At 38.9% G+C, this 23865-nt stretch overlaps 1 protein-coding gene and 1 long non-coding RNA gene across 2 annotated transcripts in view; both read left to right on the plus strand.

Annotated features, from left to right (window-relative positions):
* Positions 1-3416: 3416 nt before the first annotated feature.
* On the plus strand, positions 3417-4291 carry LOC127862632 (uncharacterized). The gene is made up of 2 exons (XR_008040711.1): positions 3417-3525; positions 3953-4291. It is a non-coding gene; the product is annotated as an uncharacterized LOC127862632 (long non-coding RNA).
* A 10653-nt stretch (positions 4292-14944) lies between these two features.
* The window catches only part of LOC127862247 (U2 small nuclear ribonucleoprotein A'-like), a 24126-nt gene continuing 15205 nt past the window's right edge, over positions 14945-23865 (plus strand). The window contains exons 1-2 of the mRNA XM_052401295.1: positions 14945-15128; positions 23099-23139. Of these exons, the coding sequence (XP_052257255.1) occupies positions 15047-15128; positions 23099-23139 (123 nt within the window). The 5' untranslated portion in view covers positions 14945-15046. The remainder of the gene's footprint in view (positions 15129-23098; positions 23140-23865) is intronic.

Below are 23865 nucleotides of genomic sequence, written 5' to 3' on the forward strand. Positions count from 1 at the left end.
TACGCAGCATGGGAATTGTAACACATTAACACATTCCAACACTATACAATTCCAGTTCCAAAGCACATATTGCATTAGTTCAATGAGAAGAATTTCCAATTTCGCATAAAACGGCATATTCACAAATCTCTGAAAAACAAACAGTGCTAAAAATTATTTTAAGTAGTAATTTACTATTTAATTGATTATGTCCTCTGATTGTTGCATTTTTAATTTAAATATGTGTTCGTATATGCATTTATTGTTGTATTGACTTAAAAAAACGTAAATGGATGCCCATTCTTAGTTTGCTGTCTTAGTCTACCCTAAAATTATACATGTTTCTTGCATAATTGAATTATCAAAACTGTATACTTTTAAAGGCATTGTCAGAGTTATTTGGTTAAGTTAGAGTCAAAGTAAAGCAAATATATTCATTTTTCTTAAAGTGAATCATCCTCTGAAGCCCCCACTGGGATTCAAACCCAGATCTCTTTCCTCTGGGAAGGAAAGTATTCTATCTTGAAATACAAGGGCAAGTAAGAGGACAATTAGCAATTTTAAACCTATAAACATATAAACTTAATTTTTCACATAACCTTAGAAACAAAACAGACATCTCTGAATCTGAAATACATTACAGTTACAATTCAGGTTTTTAGTATTGTGCATTGTACATGAATGTTCAAGTATTGTATTTATCCTTGGTACACAACTGCCTAAAGATGCGTAAAATACCAGTATTCAAATATGAAAATATCCCATGTGTTTGTTTTACTCTGTTAGAATCCCTATTTTATTTTAATAAAGCAGTTTTTTCCTTCTCCTGAAAATTTAACAAAATGTCAGTTATGCTACTTTTTACATTCAGAAAATGACATGTGTTCGTTATGTCAATTTCGAAAATTTGGTAAAAACATTATTTTTACCAAAGAGGTAGACTTAATATTATTAAACAGTTGATGTATGTCACCTTAATAAAAAACACAAAAATGGAAAAAAAGTAAAAATGTATAAAAATGCCAGTTACATGACTTAAAACATTAAGTAGACGATATAGCTTTGATACTTAAGGATAAGAGTAGACCTAAACACAAAACTTAAACAAATTTTCAATTTTCTAACTATAAAAGGGGGCATTATTCTGTTAAAAAAACTGAAAAAATGGGTACATAAAAAATGTGTGTACAAAAAAATGTGGGTACGAAAAAATTGGGTAAGAAAAAATTATGCCAAAAAAAAAAATTGCTGAAATAGCTTGGGGTCTTGACCACCAAAACGGCTTGGATTTTAATTATGCTGAAATAGCTCGGGGTCTTGACCACCAAACTGGCTTGGATTTTCATAATGCTGAAATAGCTCAGAGAACTGGCTTGTATTTTAATTATGCTGAAATGGCGTCGGGTCTCGACCACTTAACTGGCTTGGATTTAAATAATGCTAGAATAGCTCGGGGTCATGACCACCAAACTGGCTTCGTTTTAAATTATGCTGAAATAGCTCAGGTTTGGTGTGTAACATCGTTATGAGGTTCTCTTTCAAGTTTGTTCAAGTCATGCAGAAAATTTGCCCTCCCTAGGGGTTACTGTTTTGCTTATAAATATAAATAATATGATTATTCTCTGAAACCGCAAGGCCCATTGGTTTGTTACGTTGCATGCCAACCATATAGTGGTTCTTTGCTAAGTTTCCGCAAAGCATGTCACCGTGGTCAAAACTGTTTGCGCTTCAGGGATCAACTGATTTATATAGATTAATGTATTTGATAATCCGTAACAACACAGAAACCGCAAGGGTCAGGGTTCAATATTTGGTGTGTAACATGTTAGTGTTTTCTTCTTCTAGGTGTGATCAAATCATACATTTGGAGTAAACAATAACCTGTCCTTGTTTCACATGATTAATATTTACTTATTTAATAAAGAGCTTAAACAATCTTATTCTCTCAAAACGCATGGGTTAGGTGATAATTATTTTGTATATGACATTGTCACATGTCTTTTGGCTTCACATTAGCCCCTACACAATATCGAGGTAAAAGACACAATATACCTAGAAACCTTGATTTATTTCATTGAACATTTTCTTAAGTGAAAGCCGTATAAAGAATTGAATAGTACATGTAGCAAGGATTTAAATTGTTCTAGTAGAATTACTCTGCTGACTGTTTATACTTTACTCGCAACATTTAATTATATATAGAAAACAACTTTTGAGCTATGTAATTGTATATTTTTAAAATAGTATTTTATTTTTATAATTTCGTAAAAGACTCACAGTATTGTCAAAATAAAATGGTGTAAACTTGCACATATTATTTTGTTCCTCTCTTATTCACAGTTTAAGTTCAAATAAAAAAAATACTATGAAATGTGTTGTTTGTATTATTTTAAGGAGAATCAGCAATGACATTTTCTTGGATATATAATAAACAGAGAGAGCTATATAAATCTGAAGATAATAATAACCCTTGGAACACATACATAGAGCCAATGGATTTATCAACAGAGCCTGAAGTGTGATAAATTTTTATACTTGCCTTCCTTGCAGTACAAATCCTGCAGTATGAAAACATTATGTACAGTTGATAGAACATCTTATTTTGGCTAAATAATAACTCATTTTTGAAAAATACATTAAGATGTATTTCTGATTTACAAAAATGATCAAATAATTAAGAAATAAATTCCATTTACTTTTTCATGACATTTTGAAAGTCAAAACTTTGTTTTCGTCTGTAGAAATTCAATAAAATGAACTGATCCAAACAAAAGGACGTAACTTGGTCAAAGTTACCGGACAAATGGTTAAACTGTTGATATAAAAATAGTTATACAGTTTAATATATGGAAAAATGTTTTGTTTTAAGTTAATGAAGAATAATAAGCATGTTAATTTGCTACTGTGTCAAGAAAAATAATTATAACTTTCTTGTGACTTTGACGGACATCCGGACCCAATGTTATTTTCTTTAGAAGCTTTGTTGCATACTTTTTTTCTAAATAAAGTATATATATATAGGTGGGTGGGGAATGTGATTATTGATGCAACTATCTGTGGTTCAGTTCTCGTGTTTATTATAAAGCAACGTAAAGTAGTACTTCTTGGACATTTTCGGGATGTAGATTTTTATCTATAAAAATATTACAGGATGATGATCTACATTTTAATAAATACGCATATTTATTAAACCTACCCAAAACTTTTTAACACACCAAAAGTTATAGATGGTGACAGCTCTTCATCATTTGCAAAAACTCTAAAAAGTTTTGATTTCGTATCACATAATATGGGCATGATTTCAACAATGGTGTTCTGAAGATTAACTTCTCTAATTGCAATTGTTTCTGCTCCGTTTTTTTTATTAATTTGATTTTAAAATATGCTACATTTGTCTCGTTGTTGTTAATGTCCGCCATTTCGGAATTGCAATGTGTGTGTGTTTCAGAGTTTATTTACAGGTCCTACTGGCCTCTTCACGAGGTTACGGTAGCCCGACCTGCCCCTGTGACCTCTCAGGAGAAAAAGATTAATTTTAGAGTCAAAGTAGGTCAAATTTACCCCGGTTTCCCGGGTATTCGCCAAATACTTTAATTTTTAAAAGAGTTTGTTGCACGTTGGCCAATGAGACCTTAATGTGCTAGCTACCTAAAGGTGGTGATGAGGAGCGGATCCCGCCGAGTGTCCCGCACATTACTAATGTACAAGACACTCAACGCGATCCACAACCCAACACCACCCGGTACATAGGACCCGGAACACACACACGTATCGCTCTCACACCCCCACTCATTACGGGTGGCGCGTATGAGAGCGCCACGCCCGTGCGTTCCGGGTTCCTTGGTGGTGATGTGTATGGTTGTGTATAGTGTGTGGTATGTGATTGTTGTGCATTTGTCTGGAGCGGAAGAGGAGGTGTCTGTCAGTAATTTACGGTCGTCGGTCAGTCGTGAAGGGTTGTATATTGTTGCAGTTCCCAGATCGCAGAACCCGCCGCCCCGCACAAGCGCACCCACGCCGAGCGAGCCCGAGCCCCCCCTCGCGCCCGCATACTGCCCCGGCCCGAGCACCCAACCGCTGAAGACCCCCGAGACAAGCACCCTCATCCACCCACTTGCTGCGCGCGACAACAGATCAGTCGAGAACCAACCATGGAGCCATCCAAAGCCCTATCCAGAGTCACCATCGTTCCTTCCCACCCGCCTGCCAAACATCCAGACCGTGTATCAAGCTGGGATGTATTAATTTTGCTGTTATGTTGTATTTGCTTTTATAATTGGATAGGTAAAGTAAATAAATGATCTAAAAACTCCGTTGATATATCATATGATTTATTTATGTTTGATGTTAATTTGTAAAACTCATGGTATTATAGATTATGTCCTGTGCTCTAGCTTTCATTTACCCAAGTGTGGTTGTTGTGCTCTCCGCCCCATGAGAGGTGTTAGTGGGGGTTCGAGCAGGATACAGGAAACGCCCCGATTCCAGAGGCGCCCCTGGTTCTTTTAAGTGCCCGGTGTATAGCACCGATACACTGCACCCCCGTTTAACGTCCCTCGCGGAGGACATATTAGTACATAGTGTTAGTATTGGTGTTTATATACATGTGTAGTTCTGCTGTTTTGTGCCATAGCTTGCGGTGACGTGGGCTCTCTCTGTTGTTATTTGGTATGTAGTTTGGATGTTATTGCGTAGGGTAGGCTAGATTTTGAAAGATCATGTATACGATGATAGAAGAAGGGGACTATGTTTGTTTGATTGGGCCGAGATGACTAGTTCGTTGGGGGCAGACAATCTTTTTGTAAATTCTTTCTTATTGATGTGTTAAGTGTCTTGTGAAATATAATGCATATATAAAATGGTTGTGATATCTACATTTAAAGGGGTTGTACTGAAGGTTTCTCTATTGAGTTACCTGAGTGCGCACTTGATGCGGCTTCCGTCTCTGTGCGGAAGTGTAGTGTCTGCGTGCTTACCCCACTACCGTCGTCGTCGGCTGCTGCGTGCTGGGTGCAGCGACAAACATTTAAAATACCGAGGACCAGCACAGGGGGGGGGGGGGAGGGTCTCGCGGAACCCGGATACTGTTAGCCCGATTTTTTGGTTTACAAAGGGGGGGGGGGATTTTAGATTTGTCCATATCTTTACATAGTGGTTACAGATGTTCGTTTTTATTTTTATCAAGCGTACCTATCCGTCATTGATTCTGGTAGCGTGCCCTTAGCGTTAAGTTGCGGTCGCGGTTGTTAACGAGACAGGCGGCCGATATATTACATGATTTGGTTGACAGTTATATTCGGTACCGTAATCCCTTCCGTCGTTTTAGTAAGAGAGTGTTGTTGATGTTTTACTGGGTAGCTTGTCAGCCCTTGCCCGTCCGTGGCGTCGTCACAGGGCACAGACCAGGGGGCCCCACTGACACACAGGTGTGACCCGTTGGCTATGCCCTGCGACGAATAACTATAGGTCGGTTTTCATATCCGCGTTATGCTCAGGCCGTGATAATACCGTAGGTTCACTCAATGCGGGCCCGGGCGAGCAGCCCCAGTGACATACGGAAGTGACCGTCGTCCGTGCCCGCACAGAGGGTTCCCTTATGGCTATAGTCCACGGACGGGGTCCGGCAGACAGGGTAGATGTTATGTAGTTACCTAAATGTGTTTTTAGTCCGGCACCGGTACGCGCTTTATTCGCACTTTTGTAAGTTACGCGATTTGTTTATACGCATATTTTTGCTATTTCGGATAAGCCTAAGGAAGATAGTTTATGCAAGAAGACTCTGGATAGTTAGTATGCCCTACTGTATCGATTTATTTTATAGATTAAGTGCAGGTATGCATCTAGTTTTACCCTTAATTTTGATTTTAATGCGATTTTCCTTATATCTTGCTTTTGCAAGGGAGATAATAGAAATACTCAAAGTTCGTAAAAATAGTCCTTTCCGTTCATATTTATGTTTGTTTTGCAATATATATGGGAATTAAACCTTAAGTTACTATTAGTATGGGGACGAAGAGATATTGTAACGGATATATGATGTCTGTATAATATCTTGGGATAAATCAATACATATATATACTATTATAATATCCACTCACCTGCGGCGTCTCCCGCACCAACGCGGCGTCCCACTCGGGTCTACTGTTTAATACTTAGTTTGTTAGAGAAACAATTTATCTAGTGTATTTATATTGTAATATTTATAATATTTAGATTGCTAAGGAAACAATGTATCTTGTGTATTTAACTTGTAATATTTATATTTTATTTTAATAAGTCATACGCAGTGGAAGCTCGCTTATCGGAGTATTTTAACTGTTTGTCTAATATGCGATGTAATTATTGTATTTATATTTTATTGAGATATCCCGTATCCCGCAAAAATTTAAAAACATGTTGTCGTATAACTGATCCGATCTTGTTCGGGGGCATTAACAGTAGGCTGCGATCAATTATAACAGAGATATTGTTATATGCTGCTATTATACCTGCACTTAGTTCTAGTCTTTGGGCCGCGTGTTGAGGGCATATGAAGAACAAATGTTCGAAGGTGTCTGGGACACTGCATTTGGGGCACAGAACAGTTTCGTAGCTATCACCGTGTAACCTAGTCACCCCTAAGCGCATACGTGTATATGCCCTATCTTCTTGCTTAATGGGGCTATAGATATGGATCTTATGGCTGGGGTTAGTGATAAGTGGTAAATCATGCTCAGTGCAGTATTTTGACCATTTGTAGTCCTGTTCATTGTATGCTTTTTGGTTTATAATGGCTATAATTTCGCGTGTGCTGGGTTTTAGCTCAGAGAGTAGGCCGTCTTGGGATCCTAACTTGGCAAGTTTATCTGCGTATTCATTGCCCGGGATGCCTACATGACTAGGTATCCAAATAAGTTTAAGAGATATGTTTTTATTAGTCAGTTTTGTGATACCTTTTAGAGCTGCGTATATCAAATCTGGTCGCGTTTTCGAGGATCCTGCGTGTAGTGCTTGCAATGCGCTAAGAGAGTCGGTTAGAATCGCGTAGTTAGTAGTCTGTTCGTGCGTGTTAAGCGTGTTAAGCCACCTTACTGCGTCATTAATTATTGCTAGCTCGCAGGCAAATATGGAAGTTCTTTTTTAAGTTTTAATCTGTTGTGGTGGATAATGACATTTTGAGGGTTGTATACTACGTACGCAGCGCCGGCTAATTTTAAATCCTCGTTTTTACTACCGTCTGTGAAAATCTGTGTGTACCCGCCGTATGTATTATTTATGTAATTTAAGGCTATGGTTGCGCTATTGGAGTCGATTTCGGATTTTTTAATCAGTGTTGATAGATGAAAGTCGATGTCGGGTTTTACTATTTCACTAAGGCTGTAGTAGGTAGGTGGTTGGAGTTCAATTTCGTTAATTTTATAGTATAAATTAAGCGCTCGGACATTTTGCGCGTACGGGACTCCAATGCGACTTTTAGGTTTACGGTAGGCCGGGTCTTCGGTGACCTTTGAGTTGATCGGTAGGTTGTTTTCCATAGGATTAGTGCGCGCGTAATACTTCATTTGATTTATTTGCCTTTGATGGTCCAGGTCAAGCATTCCACACTCGAGATGGATAAGAACGGTGCTTGTGGTTTTACGTGTGCCCGTGATTATTTTGAGTGCCGTGTTTTGGATAACTTGTAGTTTTTTTAGTAGTGTATCGCTGGCTGAGTTATATGCTATGCTTCCGTAATTTATCTTTGCCCAGATAGTGGCTTTGTAAATACTCATCAGTGCTTTCTTGTCTGTGCCCCAGTTATTTTTTTGAATGCATTTGAGAAAATTAAGATCTTTCTGGCAGCGCACTGTTAATTTGAGGATGTGTTCTTCCCATGTTAGGTATTTATCAAATGTCATTCCTAGGAAAGTAATTTTGTCGAGGTACGGAAGCGGAGCGCCACATAGTGTTAATTGCGGAAGTTCTGAGATTTTTTTAGAAGTTGCTTTGGATGCGCGGTTAGAAAAAACAATTGCTTGAGTTTTAGAGGGATTAATTTGAAAGCCGTATGATGCACTCCAAGTTTCTATAGCAGTCAGTGCGTTTTGAATTTTATCAATTGCTAGTTTAGGCGACCATGAAGTAGTCCATATGGCACTGTCATCTACAAAGAGGGAAAGATCAATTAGGCCTGTTTTATTTTGTGCATTATGTTTATGAATCGTGCGTTCTAGCGAATTCATTGTAACGGAAAATAATATGGGGGAGAGGACACTTCCCTGGGGGCAGCCGTTTGTTGTGTCGACCGTTTCGGAGGTCGCGTCATGTAGTCTTACTTTTATTTTCCGCGTTGTGAGGAAGGCTGCGAGCCATTTGAGCATGGTGCCCTCTATACCTAATGTATGTAACATATAGATCGCATGTTCATTCCATAATTTATCGAACGCGGCAGTGAGATCTAAGAAAACAGCTGCTACCGATTGGCCTAGATTTTGAGCTCTTCTGATGTCGGCTTCGAGGCGCACTATATGATCTTCGCACGAGTGGTGGGCTCTACATCCTGATTGATTTTTCGAAATTAGGTTGTGTTTTTCAAGATAAGCGCATAATCGAGGTTTAATCATTTTTTTGCATTAGTTTTGTAAACGTTGATGTTAACGAGATCGGCCGGTATGAGGCTGGAGATTCTTTGGGTTTGTTAGGTTTGAGGATCGGTATAATTGTTGCCTCATGCCATTCATCCGGGAGGGTGCCTTCGGCCCATGATTTATTGTAAAAGGCAAGGAGCTCTTGTTTTGCAGAGAGAGGGAGTTGCTTCAGTATTTTGTAATGTATATTATCATCACCTGGCGCGCCGTTTTTACAAGTCAGTAAGGCTGTTTCTAGTTCGAATAAGCTAAAAGGCGAATTGTATTTGTGAGTTTTGGTCTGTGTATGAGATTCGAGCCATTCTGGAAATTCGTTTTTAGTTTTAAGTTTTCGCGCTATGAAGGCTCGCGAGTAGCCTTCGTCACTGCTTACCGTTTGGTAGTGGCGTACTAAGGCCGTAGCTTTATCTGCGTTTGTTACAAGTATTTCATTATTGATGCGGAATATCGGAGTTATAGGAGGCGGTCTGCCTTGCATACGGTTGTACTTGAGACCAAAGTTCTTTGCTACTGGTTTTATACGAGAGATTGTTACAGAACTCGTTCCAGCTATCTAGTTTTGCTTTTTTAATTACTTGTTTTACCTTAGCGCGGGCTTCTTTAAGTTTTTCATATTTGGGGCCCGTTCTGATTCTGATGCATTTTTTCCTGCATTTTTCTCGGTATTTAATAGCGGTTTCACATTCCTCGTTCCACCAAGGTACTGAGCGTTTAATTTTTTTAGGTTTTTTGTTGGCTATAGGAATAGAATTGTCTAGCGCTGTCGTGAGTTTATTTAGATAGGAATGGAAGTGAGTGTTAGAGTCAGTATTATCTTTGTTGGGCAGAAATTCGTTATTGCATTGAACTTTAAAGTTATTCCATTGATCAGGTGTAGCCTTATGGATTTTCCACTTATGTTGTATTGACGGAAGGGTGTGTTCAATTTTCAGTTTTAAATTCACCACGATAGGGAGATGGTCGCTACCAAATGAATTGTCGAGTACATTAAAGTCGCTTATCGCTTGTAATTTAGCTGATATAAGAGCGAGATCGATCGCGCTGTCGGAATGGCCGGCGCGGTCGGCTAGTCTCGTGACCTGCCCGTCGTTTAAGAAATTGAGGCTTGTGTTATTTAGTAATTTTAATAGATTTTCCGCATGATCATCACATCGCGGATCGCCCTCGGGGTTCCAGCAAGGGTGTTTGAGGTTAAAATCGCCAATGATAATATTGTTTTGTCTATGGTCTAGTGAGTGAAAAATTTTTGAGTAGTTTTTTAGAGTATTTTCTACAGTTTGAGCGTAGACACATTGGATACGAAAGGACAGGTTTTTATCGAGGTAGAGTGTGATAGCACACGACTCAATCGGGCAATCCTGGTTAATCTTAATTTCAGTAAATGGGATTCCCAATTTTACATATATAGCTACCCCCGTGGCCGTTGCCTTTTTCCCTTCTATTGATCTCACGGGTTCTTGGTATCCTTTTAATTGAACTTGTTTATTTTTGCTTCTAAAGTTTGTTTCTTGGATGCATACAACATGTATCTCGTTATTATTTACATAGTTTTGGAGCTCATACAATTTGTTATTGGTTTCATGACAGCCAACCCCTCGGGCGTTCCACGACATTACGGTTAGATTTGACGTAATATTAGGTGCTGTCGTAGCCATTGAGGGGCTTGTATTGGGAGATTGCACAAGCTTAAGTTATTCTATTAATATAGACCGTACATGTGACGGAAGTATATCGGGAACGGCGGCGCGAGCGCTTGCCTTTTGTGCTGGCTATGTCGCATGATGATAGGATTCGGGCGGTATCGGTTCAAATTAAGTTTTTTCCTATGGATGTGTAGAGGCGAGCTCTCATTGCTTTTAGGTTGCAAGTTGTGACGTTGGAATTGTGTGCGTAGTGGTGTTTGTTGTTGTTGTTTGGGGGTGACCGGTTTGTTAGCGTTAATGGTTGGTTTGTGGGTTTTTGCTTGCTGTGATTGTTGTTGTTGTGTGGGAGGAGGATTCATAACCTGTTTTGGTTTTGTGGGTTGAACGGGCGTTGGTGATGGTTGCACGGGCGGTGTTGGTTTGATGTTGAGTTGCTCAGCCTCTTTTTCAGGGAATTTATTTTTGAGAATAGTTAGTATTTCAGCTTCAGATTTACCTACAAGTTGTTTAGCAATTTGTTCTAGATTAGGGCGCTGATTTGTTGTAGACATGTTATTAAGGTAGTTGTTAGTCAGTCGAAGGTTTTTGTTGTTAATAGTGGTTTGGTACTTGAGGTACACTGGGCACCCCTTATACGCCGCGCTGTGGCCTCCACCACAGTTTGCGCACTTCCTAGTGTTCCTTGATGTGCACGACGCGTGCGAGTGGTTACCCGCGCAGTGTGGGCATTTCGCATTGTTTTTGCAAACGTGCGATGCATGGCCGAACATCTGACACTTAAAGCACCGTAGGCTGGCGAATAGTGCGGGCTTAACGTTGTGGCCTAGGATGTTGGTTGGCGCGTTTTCGGATTTAAACGTAACTGTTATAAATTTGTTTCTTGCTCCACTATGGACGGCCTCTACGTTAGGTTTAGATTTTAGTTCATTCTTTAGTTTCTCGATGTTCGCATTTAGGGGGACATGAATTATGCCTTTGCCTAGTTTTGGTTGTTCGGTCAGTTTAAAGTCGTAGTTACCAAAGGAGAATTGATGTGCTTTATTGATCGCGTCTTTTCTTATTTTAAATAGCAGTCCGGCTTTAACTTCCTTAAGCGGTTTGGTTTGTTCTGATCCAACGAACTTCACAAAAGCATCACCAATTGCCTTGGCCTTGTTGCGCGGGAAGATCGCTGCGACAGTGCCAAGGCAGAGGGTGAGCCATATTGCCTGTCCAGGGTCATAGTTGTTGGATTGCCTAGTGGACTGAGGCCTGGGAGATTTATTAGGTACATTCACCGGCTTGTCATTGAGGGTTTGATTGACCTTTGAGGGGGTAGAGTTTGTCTGATGCGTCGCGTTATTTGTTATCAGAGTGGCAATGAATTGGGGAGAGTTAGGGATAGAATCAGGGATGGTATCCGGGCTTGGATCCGAGTTACGCGTGACGTGTTGATTTGGGGTCAGGGGTTCCTTAGGGGTCAACGTGACTGTGTAAGGTGTACCCGTCTCCGAATCTATTGAGAGGTCACCGGCGCGGAAAGAAGATTTTTGAATCTTTGGAGTCACCATTAACGTAGCGGTTACATTGGCATACGTTTTCATTGTTAACGTTTTTGTGACACGTTGCATTTTTCCCTTGTGGGTTGGTCTTATTAGTACACGAACTACGTTGTATTATCGGCGGTTTAAGACTGTTCTTCTAAAGTAGGTCACCTATATTGGAGCGCGCGGACGTGATGGAGATACCGGCAGGTGCGCGGTTGTATTAAACTGGTATGTTACTGGCGTGCTAATGAGGTAAATTAAGAAAAGTAATAACCCATGTTAATTTCTGGTACAGTCAATGTACTACTACCTAAGACTAGTTTAACTGTTTAGCTGTTGAGAAAAAGGATTAGTTCAATGGGTTAAAGGTGGTAAAAGTGGTAAATAATGTTAGATTTGGCACTTGGCAAGACTTACTACTTCCGCGACCCTTCTTTGTTCTCAAAATCCACCCACTTTATCACACTTAAGAGAGATTAAACCACTAATTAAATCACTGATATCTTATTTAATTATCCTCTATTAATCCCTGTAATTGCTTATGGTTCACTAGTCCACTGATTAAGTAATTTCTGACAGATTTGTTCCTAAAGACTCTGTTGAAAAGTAGAAAAAGAAAGAAACTATGATCCTATTGATTTGAATAATTCTTATCTTCCCTTAATTTTCTAACACTGATTCACTTTGGAGCTTATTGCTGTTAGAGCACTATCTCCGAAGTAGGACTTCAGAGGATAGACCCTGACTTAAGGTTGAGCTTGTTACGAGATTTTCTAAGACTCTAAGTTGAAGAACACGGTTGTAAGATAAAAAATATTTAAGCTAATCCAATAATCCCATTAACTCAAGAAACACGTCCGTTCGCCACGAGATTAACGATCCGGGAATGTGAAAAATGAGTATGAAATACGTGGAATTGCAATATGAAAATCATTTGTTAAATACCTACCGATTGGCTAATAGCCAATGAAAATCGCTGACGCTTTACAAGTCGACTTGGCACAACGAAACAACCCGTATTATAAACAAATTTTGAACAACACTTTCGGCAATCATTTTTTTTTCTAGTTTTGGATTAAATACCAGGTCGGCGGGTGAAATGTAAATATAAAAAAAGAAAGTGACTTTTATTTTTATTTGTATTTGTCGAAAAATAGGGTCGGGCGGTCCCGTTAAACAAATAATAAAAAAAATGCTGGCCTTAAATGAAAATAATGTGAACACACGTTTTTTAATTTTGAATGTTTACAACGAAATAAAGAAAAAAATCCATATAAAATATTTCCTCTCTTGTAGGCTTATTGTAGGAAGTGTTTGTATGTTTCTTATCAATCTGTTGTTTCATAATTTGTATAAGACAACACTAAATTGTTGTAATATCTTTTTAATAAATCATTAAATAATTTTTCATCTTGAATGATACACACCTTTATACTGCTTGAAAGTGATTATTTTCATTATTATTGACATTTAGACAACATGTTGTGAATTTTTCAATTTTTATAATATATTTTTTCAAACCAAAAGCAGCATGACATTCACACATTTTAAGTAAAAACAATGTATGTGTCACCGAATATTTTAAACTAGAAATGGCACTGCAGAGGCCAACGCGTATCCCCACGCCGCATGTTTGAGCCAGGGGGCACCCCAGGGTTGGTAATGGGCCATGCATAGTTGAGATTGACGGTATTGTCAAAAGAGATGTTCAGTATCCATTGGAAGTGAATATGTGTAGAAATGAAGAAGTTAAGTTAAAATAACATTATAAAACAAGAGATGTGTTTGTCAGAAACACAATGCCCCCTCCTGCGCCGCTTTGATTAATTTATTTGGCAGGTTCATTACTTACCTCCCTTTAAAGCTTATTACTTCCCTTGGATTTGTTTTTTTACCTTTGACCTTTAAGAATGACCTTGACCTTTCTCCACTCAAAATGTGCAGCTCCACGAGATACACATGCATGCCAAATATCTAGTTGCAATAATTCAACTCTCAGCTTTATAACCCAAAGGGTTGCTGAGAGCCACCATAGCAAAAATCATCAAAGAGGCTGGGAGTACGTTTATATGGACTAGCCAAATATCAAGTTGCTATCTTCAATATTTACAAAAGTTATGGACAATGCACCATACCGGGGACATAAAAATGAGTGAAAATCTCTGACCCGGCCCCACCCCAACCCCCATAACTTTTGACCCAAGGGTCAGATCAAAAGTCCACTGTCGCACATATGCTCATAGCTACCATGTGTGTAAGTTTCAAGGTTCTAGTGCTTATAGTGTAGGAGGAGATAGTGGCCAGGACAGACGGACCGACGGCGGAGATAACCACAATATCACCACGCTTTTCAAAAAGCGTGGGAATAATAAAGATACACAACTTAAGTTAAGTCTATATTAATGTGTCTAATTACTGAAATATGGGGGTGGATGAATTTATAGAAAAGGATTAAACTATCATGAAAGAAGAAATGACACTAAATTAATAATCTTTTTCAAAATTGTTCAAGGTTTAGTAGCCGTGCCGCTACCATCATATATCGAGCGACCCGCCAGATTCACACGTCACACGCACCCCCTCTCTTTCAGATAGATCCATACCACTGCAAATTATTATAAGTTTTCATTTTTCCCAAGTGCTATTGTGATGTGGAACAACCTCCCTGCCACTACAGTATTACATCCTGATCTTGAAGGGTTTAAGCGGTCCCTGCTTTCCCCTTCTGCCCCTTGAACTCCGAGAGACATGTTTTTATCAGCTTTAACGTTAAATCACTTCACCATGCATGATTAATCGTACATACTTTTATCTTTCTCACTTATTCACTTTTAACACTTTATCTTGCACTGACTGCGCACCTGTCAATAATACCCGCAAGGGAAGTTAGACAGTATAGATAGAAGGATTCAAGTTGTTGACACATTTAATTTAAATTGCATCTGAGGTTGAGTATTCCTGACTTCAATTGTCAATTACCCATCCATAATCACGATTTTCTGGTAAATACTTACAATTACAATCACCGAAACATTAAATCGCTACAGGATTGACACTTGCAAGAACAGAGTTCGCATAAAAATGAAAAATAGTGCGTAAAACAGTTTGTGGCAGAAAGTCTCAACTACATATATACACCATCAACTGCTGCATTTAAATACAGTGGATTTTAGCCTTTACTATTCGGCTGCAGTTTTCATTACGCGTGCTTTTGCCGGAAAACGTAGATCTTCTCAATATGAAATATCAGTAAAATAATTTGTGAACATCGTTTTCACATATTAGAGCAAAAATGGTAAAGCTAACGGCTGAATTAATTGAGCAGTCAGCACAGTTCACAAATCCATTGCGAGACAGAGAGCTGGACCTGAGAGGTACTGTAGTGTTTTAACGGTTAGCTCTTTGGGGTTCGTTTACTTTACAACAACAACAGTATCCTGGTGTGGGGTATTTTCGACGATGTAACGATTTTTCACCAAATGGCAATATAAATGATGTAAATAAATATGAAACTCATGAATATTTTCATAAACAAATTTGTTTGAAATAGATTTTTATGAAAAACTTAATCAGAAAAATTGTCTACGTGTTTACCATGTTCACAATAGATAAAAATGTCCGACACTCACCGGCACAGGTGGAAGTAACGTACCCTGGATATTATATTTAAATAAATATATAAAATCATGTTTAATGAGAGAAAAAATGAAAAAAAAAATCACCACCCTCTGATATTAAAATCATAATCATAGTTATGATTTTAATATCAGAGGGTGGTGATTTTTTTTTCGCTTTTTTCCATTTTTTCTCTCATTAAACATGATTTTATATATCTATTTGAATATACTATCCAGGGTACGGTACTTCCACCTGTGCTCACCGGTTGTGTTCTGCGTATCGGGTGGGGTATTTTCGAGGATCGTGTTGCACTAATAGTAAATAGTTCCATACTCTTCAACAAAGATAATTAGATATGGGTATATTCCAATTAAATAATGAACATATTTAAACTGTATTTAACTAGTTTGAACAGAAATTAACAGCTTTAAGAACTTATTTACCGTTTTATTTATGTCAGCTGTCTATTATATTAATCTTCAGCAGTACTTTAAGGCCAAAGGAAAGAGTACTTTGATTTGCGTAAAAATTGTCAAATGTATCCATCCTTGACACAAATCTCAACATCCCCACTTGACAATGTAAATGAATGAAAGCTTTGTGTCAGTGTAAGGGGATAGATGAGCTTGCACATAATACACTTGTCAGACTCTGCAATGTCACTGTCATCTGTGTCGGAGCTGACCACCTCTTCAACTGGGGGCTGCTTTCGTTTCACCTGAAGGCCGGAGGTACTAGGTACAGCGGAAGAGATGATACTCTGTTTGCTCTGTGACTTCAAGTGAAGCTTTATTGCGCCAACAACTGGGGATTCTGTTATAGCTCTGCCTCCCACAACTTTACTTAGGGTATTCCTTGGCTTTTTCTGTTTAACATTTTTTAGAATTTGACCACCTTTTGTTTGAAAAAATGATTCATCTGATTTTTCAGGAACAGCTTGAGTCGAGTTGCTATTTTTGAAAGCTGTTGATGGAGCCAGATCCAAGGGGCTTATCACATTTGGATTTAAGGGAAATACACCCGACTTTCTAAAAGCTGCCTGAATATGTCTGGCAGGCAGAATTCCAGGCTTGTTCTAGGGGCCCATAGCAACTGACATCTAAGGGCTGTAACAGATGACTACAGTGAGGGGGCAAAACAAACAGAATTATGTGTTCTTTTGCCCATTCAATCAACGGCAAAGATACGTGACTCTTGTGGCCATCATATAATATCAGAACATAACCACTGTCTCTAGCTGGCAAATACTTCAATGAATGATTTTTCATGTAATGATCAAATATAACAGAAGGTAGTCCAACAAACGCTTACCTGGAAACATAAAAAGGTGGTATTTGTTGTCCGACACCACTAACACATCCAGGCAAAGTAACATTTTTTTACTTTCCAGATGTAGCTGCCTGGGTTTGGCATAGTTTTCCAGAAACACTTTGTGGTGGTTAATGTTCAACATTCAGTCCTTTCTCGTCGATATTGAATATGCATTCAGGTTTACTTGTTGAGTCATATCTATTCATTATGTTTGTCAGTTCTCTTAAGTAATTGTTGATCGAAATTGGATAAGCAGACATTGCACGTGATAGTTCAAGACTTCTAGGCTTGTTCAACTTCAAATTTGGCCATCTGAACATGAAGCCATAAAACCAGTCAAATCCTAATGTTTGCGCTTTTTGTTTTATACCAACATGTACAGAGTAGTCAGATGCCAAATTGATGGTTTTCTGGCGTGAGTAGCCGTAGCCTACTTCAGCCATTGTTTGCAAATGGCTTGCTTAAAATGCCTCTTGATCTAACGTGAACAAAGTGTGCGACCCAGATCTTAATGTGTCTATGTCAACTCTGCCCTTAACCCGATCTTTTAAAGTGGTTATGGGCACTGCGAACATCTTTGCAGCTCTTTGAAATCCCATCCTCTACCACAGCCTAGTACGCTTCTGTCAAATCCCCAGGGTCATACCTCCTGTAAGGGCCTCTAGAAGGAACCTTATGCTACAAAATATATCATTACTATGGTATGTATGACGAGTGAAGCAGACGAACTGTCAACAATTTAAGTTATTGTTAAATAAAGTAAAACTGTATTCATTAATAGTGATATTTAGGGATTAGCTGAAAGGCATGAAGAAAAGCACCATGTTTGAACAAAAATATGTTAATATACCATCCATAGCCACGAAATGGTAAATTAGGTCATCGTTGATGAAGCTATGTATAATCAATGTAAACAACACGTTACTTCCGTCGAGTATGCGTGGTATGTATGTTTACACTGGAAAATGCGCAATCGTCAAAAATACCCCTACGTCGAAATTACCCGATGCCACGATAATTACTTCCAACGGCACTAAATAAGATACTCACGTTGGCATTTACTGCAATCCTCATCAGTATGGCACCAATCGTCCTCGTCATCTTCGAGGGAACTCGTCTGCTCGTTGGTTGCACGTCCAGTGTTCTGCCGTGGATGTGTCCTTGCGTCATTGGCGCTTAAATAAAATACCCGTTTTCCTTATATGGGTCCGCGAGCTCACAGAAATTAGTAATAAAAATTAATCGATTCAATTGGTAAGTCGGTAAAGTAATCGAGTGAGTGTGTAATCAAAACAAATTATTTCATTGGACGTGAAGTCATTTTGCAGCCAACGGTAAATTTACTTTAATAACACTTTAATGCATTGGTAAGTTGAGATGATAAGAAACAATCAAAATGGCGGAAAGTGACTGGCCGAGGAAAACAAAATCCATTTTAGTTTTTGTCCTCCGGCAAATAAAATTAGAAAATATGACGATAATAATAACAACACCCCAACAGAGTCTTCCCAAGTCCCAACATCGTTTAGCAATGACAAAAAATCTACCCCTGGCCCTAAACATACGTTCCAAGCAAATTGGCTTCGAAAATTTTCTTGGTCACTGTTTGACAACAACAAAATGACATGCACTTTGTGCATAAAGCACAAAAAAAAACGCCTTAACTATCGGTAATTCTAATTATCGAACAAGTACTTTGACACGCAATGCTGAGTTCAATGACCATAAATCTGTTGAAAGTTTTGTAAATATGTTGACTTTTGTTTGACCGTTTTAAAAAGTTTTTAAAATATTCATAGTTGAATTAGAATGTTACGTCCTGTGGACTTGCTGTAAGAAGAAAACAAGCAAATTTAAGAGTGCAAGTAAAATATAATTAGTTTCTGAAAATTAAATTCTGCTACAAATATATTTCTCTGTCCCCATATTTTTCCTTTTTGTCCCCACTTTTTTAACCCTAAAGGGTCACTGTCCCCAACAGTAAAAATTCACGGCAGAACACTGACGTCACAGAATTGCACCTTCTGGGAATGACCCTCCAGAGAAATACGTATTATTGACACGGTCCCAGAATGGCACTTATTCCTTCTGGGAATGGCCCTCCAGAGAAATATGTGTTCACACACAGCCAAAGGCGAACATAAGCAATCACAGGCTCACAATTACTCCTAGCAATTGAGTACTCAGCTAGGGAAAACACGTCCACCCGCATCAATCACCCGTGCACAAGCAGCGATTTTTTTTGTCCAATTGGGAAAAGTACCCGTACCGGTCCAATTGGAAAAAAATGAGTCGTGAAAACCTGAAATTGGGAAAAATCAAGTCGTGAAAACATCAAATTGGGAAATTGGTGTATTTGATTTTTTGCTCCCAAATACCTTAAAGTTAATAACTAAGTGTTTTCAAGCTGTCAATTTTACATTAACCTAGGTTGAAGCCATAGAGCTGCATAGGGAAACTTAACTAAATGTTGCATTTAAAAATTATTATTATTATTATTTTATTTTTATTTTTAAACTTTAATTGGGAATTTTTTGGACAGCAATTGGGAAATGTGTAGTTTTTTCGTTATTGGGAAAGTGCCGTTTACCGGTGCTTTATAAAGAAGGAAAAAAATCACTGACAAGAGACTGTATTATCTCCTGCTACCCAGCATGCACTATACTGATTTGTCGCTGGTTCCCAATCACGAGGTATGTGCGCATTTTGTAGACCGGGCACCGGCACAACACTTCCACTTTTCTCCTTTTGGGAAGACGCCACACAGCGAAGGAATTGTACCGGCGCAACCGATGAAGTAATAGTGCCCCTTGCGTAAGCACCTTGACCTAACACCTCAATGTTAGGTCTGCATGCCGGCCGGCTTTCGTCCGACCTCTCTGTTTGCGCAACGCCTGCAATGTCACACAACTAAAGTGAATTCATCTCCATTAAATGTCAGTAACCCCCTTTTAATTATCTTAGAATCATAGGACTTAATGCAAATGAGCTTGCTTACAGAATGCAAAGTTATTTATATGAACTTACAGTGCTCCAGCTAGGATTTGAAAAGGGCAGGGGGGCTTTTTTGTCAAAAGGGCACTTTCGACGCGCAGTATATTGTCAAAAGGGCGCTTCGACGCGCAGTATTTTGTGAAAAGGGCACGTGCGAGTGCGCGGGTGTTTCTGGAATGCTTCCTATTGCATGTTAATTTATATGTTTTAAATAATTGTATTATTCCCATTATTATTAAACCATTCAAATATAATGTCTACAATGAGGATTAAAAACATTACAATGAAATAAGAGATTTATGAATTATCATATGTAAAAAAAAAAAAAAAATTATTTTTTTTTTGAGAGGGGGGGGGCAGGGCGGGGGTTCGGGGGGGCAGGGCGGAGGTTCGGGAGGGCAGGGCGCGGCGCCCTTCGATTTAGGCCTAGCTGGAGCACTGACTTATATGCCCTAACAAAAAAAAAGTCATTTTCCAAACAAGGTCCTGTAACTCCTGCCCTTTTCTTGTCCACACAATCAATGGACAGGAGTACCCACATTACAACATATTTACACCAACTTAAACAATAAAATAAATGCCAATAAATACATCCACCTTGCAGCACACATGAAAAGGCATTCGCCCCAACATGGAACTGCATAATCTACAATAAAAATCCTGTTGGTTATATAATAAAATCACAAGAAATTTAACTAAGGGACTACAAATGCGTTAAAATACATATCTAAGTGGCAAAAAGGTTAAAAGTATAAAAATAACAATAATCTCATTTTTGTCCAAGTATAATACCTATAATTGATTTATACAGATTAAGTACATTTTGCAGCATAATCACTTCATTGACATCTGGAGGGAAAGACAACTAAAATAAAACAAAAACTATTGTACCCACTACACTCCTCCCACTTTTCTCCTTTTGGGCCGCCACCCCATTCTATGGTACATACAGACCGCTGCATTCTAGTGGTTAGTAACCAATATTGTTTCTTATGGATATCTAAAATTCCATCACATTAGCTAAATAAAAAATATTCTTGTCAATTACAAACAATATACTTACAAAAATAAAAAACAAAATAAAGTGTACATGCACCGGGAAACACCTCCGGCCATTCAGAAAATCAAAGTGATGCAATGAGACAGTCAAGAAATTAAAAAGACCTGCAAATATTGTTTAAAAGAAAAACTCCGGGAAATACCACTTCCGGCCATAAAAAAACAGTATGGATGTGTGAAAGCGGTCGTCAAGCACTGTCACCTATAAAAAACAAACTCATGCGACAAAATTCTACGACATTGCTGGGCATATTGTTGGTAGAAAAGAAATTCATTTATAGAAAATTACTGAAATAAATGACATGATATAGCAATGACGAAGTGATTGAAGTTAGATCGACTCACAAATCTTAACATGGAAGGATAAAAGGTGACGGAGGTGCCAAGACTGGGATATTGCAGGGGAAACCAGGTTCCTATTCACCATCTGCATAGTTACCACATCTGATGGTGCGGTGTGACAGCAGTCGTTCGACAATGTCACACCCGACCATCAGGAAAAAACCAGACTTTACACACATCCGTGACTGTGCAAAGCACTTCTAAGCGCGCTAATACAAAAATTACAGGAAGTTAAGCGCGGACGGCACAAAATAATCTGGGATGACACTTTATGTTAATGCATTAAACCCCTTTTTCGCAGAGCTCTGCTCAGATTAATTTCAATTTTATAGTTCCAACAACATTGCGATCAAAGCCTTGGCTTAAACTGAGACAATAGGACATATATCTATTCAAAACTGTCTTATCAACTTACTCCAAATGTTTAATAGAAATCCTACTTTTGTTATTCTACCTACACCGTAATAAATTATTAAGACCGCAAATCAGATAGAGTTTCCAGTAGAAAAACACCAGAGTATTCAGGAGGATCATAAAAATAAGGTGACCATACTGCTGTTAGTATTATGTGAATGCAATTTATTGTAATTGTTTAATTTGGGGGGTATTATATTTTTAATTGTTTTCCAGTAGTAGTTCTAGTTTTACTTACAATTAACCTTGCCCTTTACAAGTTTAGGCGGTACTGATTTTGGAAGTTAGACACTCTGGTTGCCAACCTAATTTCCAATGCTAGGACCGCTCCCAGCGGCGAGAACTAGAGGGTTGCCACCCTCTTAAGCCACACCTAACAGGTCTTCGAAATTCATCCTCCCGTCTTTTGTCCGGGGCAACTCGGTATCCAGATGCGCCGCCCCCTCGGTGGTCACCCGCGGCGACTCCGTATTCTGTCCCACACTTCCGGCGGTTTTCTGATGTAACGCCATAATCGGACGTCCTGCACAGACGGTCTGTCGCGGTGATATAACAACCGGACGCACTGTTCCGGTGGTCTGCCACGGTGACACCAGCCGGATCCATATGCCCGGTGGTCGGTTTTGCCTTATCTCCAGTGGCCGGTTTGGCCATCTCTCCTACTGCCTGGCGAATCGCTCCTTCCTGGGCCACTTCGGCCGCCACCTGGCCCGCCCTGTCAGTTGCCATTTTTCTAGCCGCCTCCACAGACTGAACCACAACGCACTGCACTCGAACTAATTCCGGCTTACCGTAGGTTTCCACGTATAGCGCGCTCCCGTGTATAGCGCGCAGGCTGTTTTTTTTATGCAAAAATGGAGAAAAAAATATTTAAAGACGATAAAACCACCAAATCGGACTGAAAATGGCCGCCATTTTACTATTGCACAATCCAATAATCCGGGGCATTGGAAAGCTTAATTAAGCATTCAAAATAGGAAGCGTCATTATGATTAGGAGCATGGGTTGCATAGCACTATACTTTTCTGACAATTTTGTAATTTTCTAGCAAAAGATTTACAGTCCACGTGCATTTCATGAAAAACATGAGAAAATAAGAATTAGTGTACATCGTGTGATTTTACACGATAAAGTCCCAGTTTTCATCTGATTCTTTTCAAACTTGTACAGTGTCTTTATATTAATGAGGACTCGAGCCCTATTGATTTTCAGGTCACTGGGTCAAAATCACAGTGACTCGAAATAGTTAAATGGTTTCCAGATGTTCACTCAAGAATGCTTAGGATTAGGATCATGAAACTTCATAGGTACATTGATCATGACTGGCTGATGACCCCTATTGATTTTCAGGTCACTAGGTCAAAGGTCAAGGTCACGACTCTGTTTATAGCAGTAGAGCGATTCAGGCCCTCATGGGCCTCTTGTTAACTTCTCGTCTTCAATAAGTTTTTGCGGAATTCTGGCCAATTATCATTTAGTAGAAAACATTTTAGAAACTGAATGTCTTTGGTGTGGGGACATAGGTGTTTGTGACACATATCTAGTAGTACTAAGTAGTATATTTAGGTGTTCTGATTTTCATTAAAAAATATTATTTATATTTCAGGTTACAAAATTCCAGTGATAGAAAACATGGGTGCTACATTGGTAAGTGTTCTGCACTGTAAATCAAATATAACACAGTTCATTATTACGAAAAATGTAATGTGATGCAGGTGAGGATAGACTCTCTTTTTATGCCCCCGGATCGAATGATCGGGGGGTATATTGTTTTTGGCCTGTCTGTCTGTCATTGTATGTGTCCGTCTGTCTGTCACAAACTTTAACCTTGATTAAACTTTTGCAATAACTTTTGTAATATTGAAGATAGCAGCTTGATATTTGGCATGCATGTGTATCTCAATAGGGCTGCACATTTTGAGTGGTGAAAGGTCAAGGTCATCCTTCAAGGTCAAAGGTAAAAAAAATCAAAGCGGAGCATTAGGGGGAATTGTGTTTCTGACAAACACATCTCGTTTTCAGGGGTGTGATTTTTCCGCCGATCCGCGGATTTCTGCGGATCGGGTTGTCCCGGATGTCACTTCTGAGATTTGCGTAAATTCGTTTTAAAAAATGTGGGGGAGAGGGGCTACCACCGATTTCGCGGACGTATTTCATAAGCGGCCCGAAATATCCGCGGCCCGCGAAATCTCTCCGAATTTTACACTGGTAGATTCTGCCTAAGCATTTTTAAAACGAGCCATATAATTGGCTGTCGTTTCCCAATCTTCCAATTAAAATCGTGTTCTTAAAATGCGCTCTGTGATTTGTTTGCAAATGGCGCCGTTGTGAAGAGAAAATTAAGATTATTGAAATAACAAATAGCAATCGAAT

The sequence above is a fragment of the Dreissena polymorpha genome, chromosome 16 (assembly GCF_020536995.1).
Source record: "Dreissena polymorpha isolate Duluth1 chromosome 16, UMN_Dpol_1.0, whole genome shotgun sequence".
NCBI lineage: Eukaryota > Metazoa > Mollusca > Bivalvia > Myida > Dreissenidae > Dreissena > Dreissena polymorpha.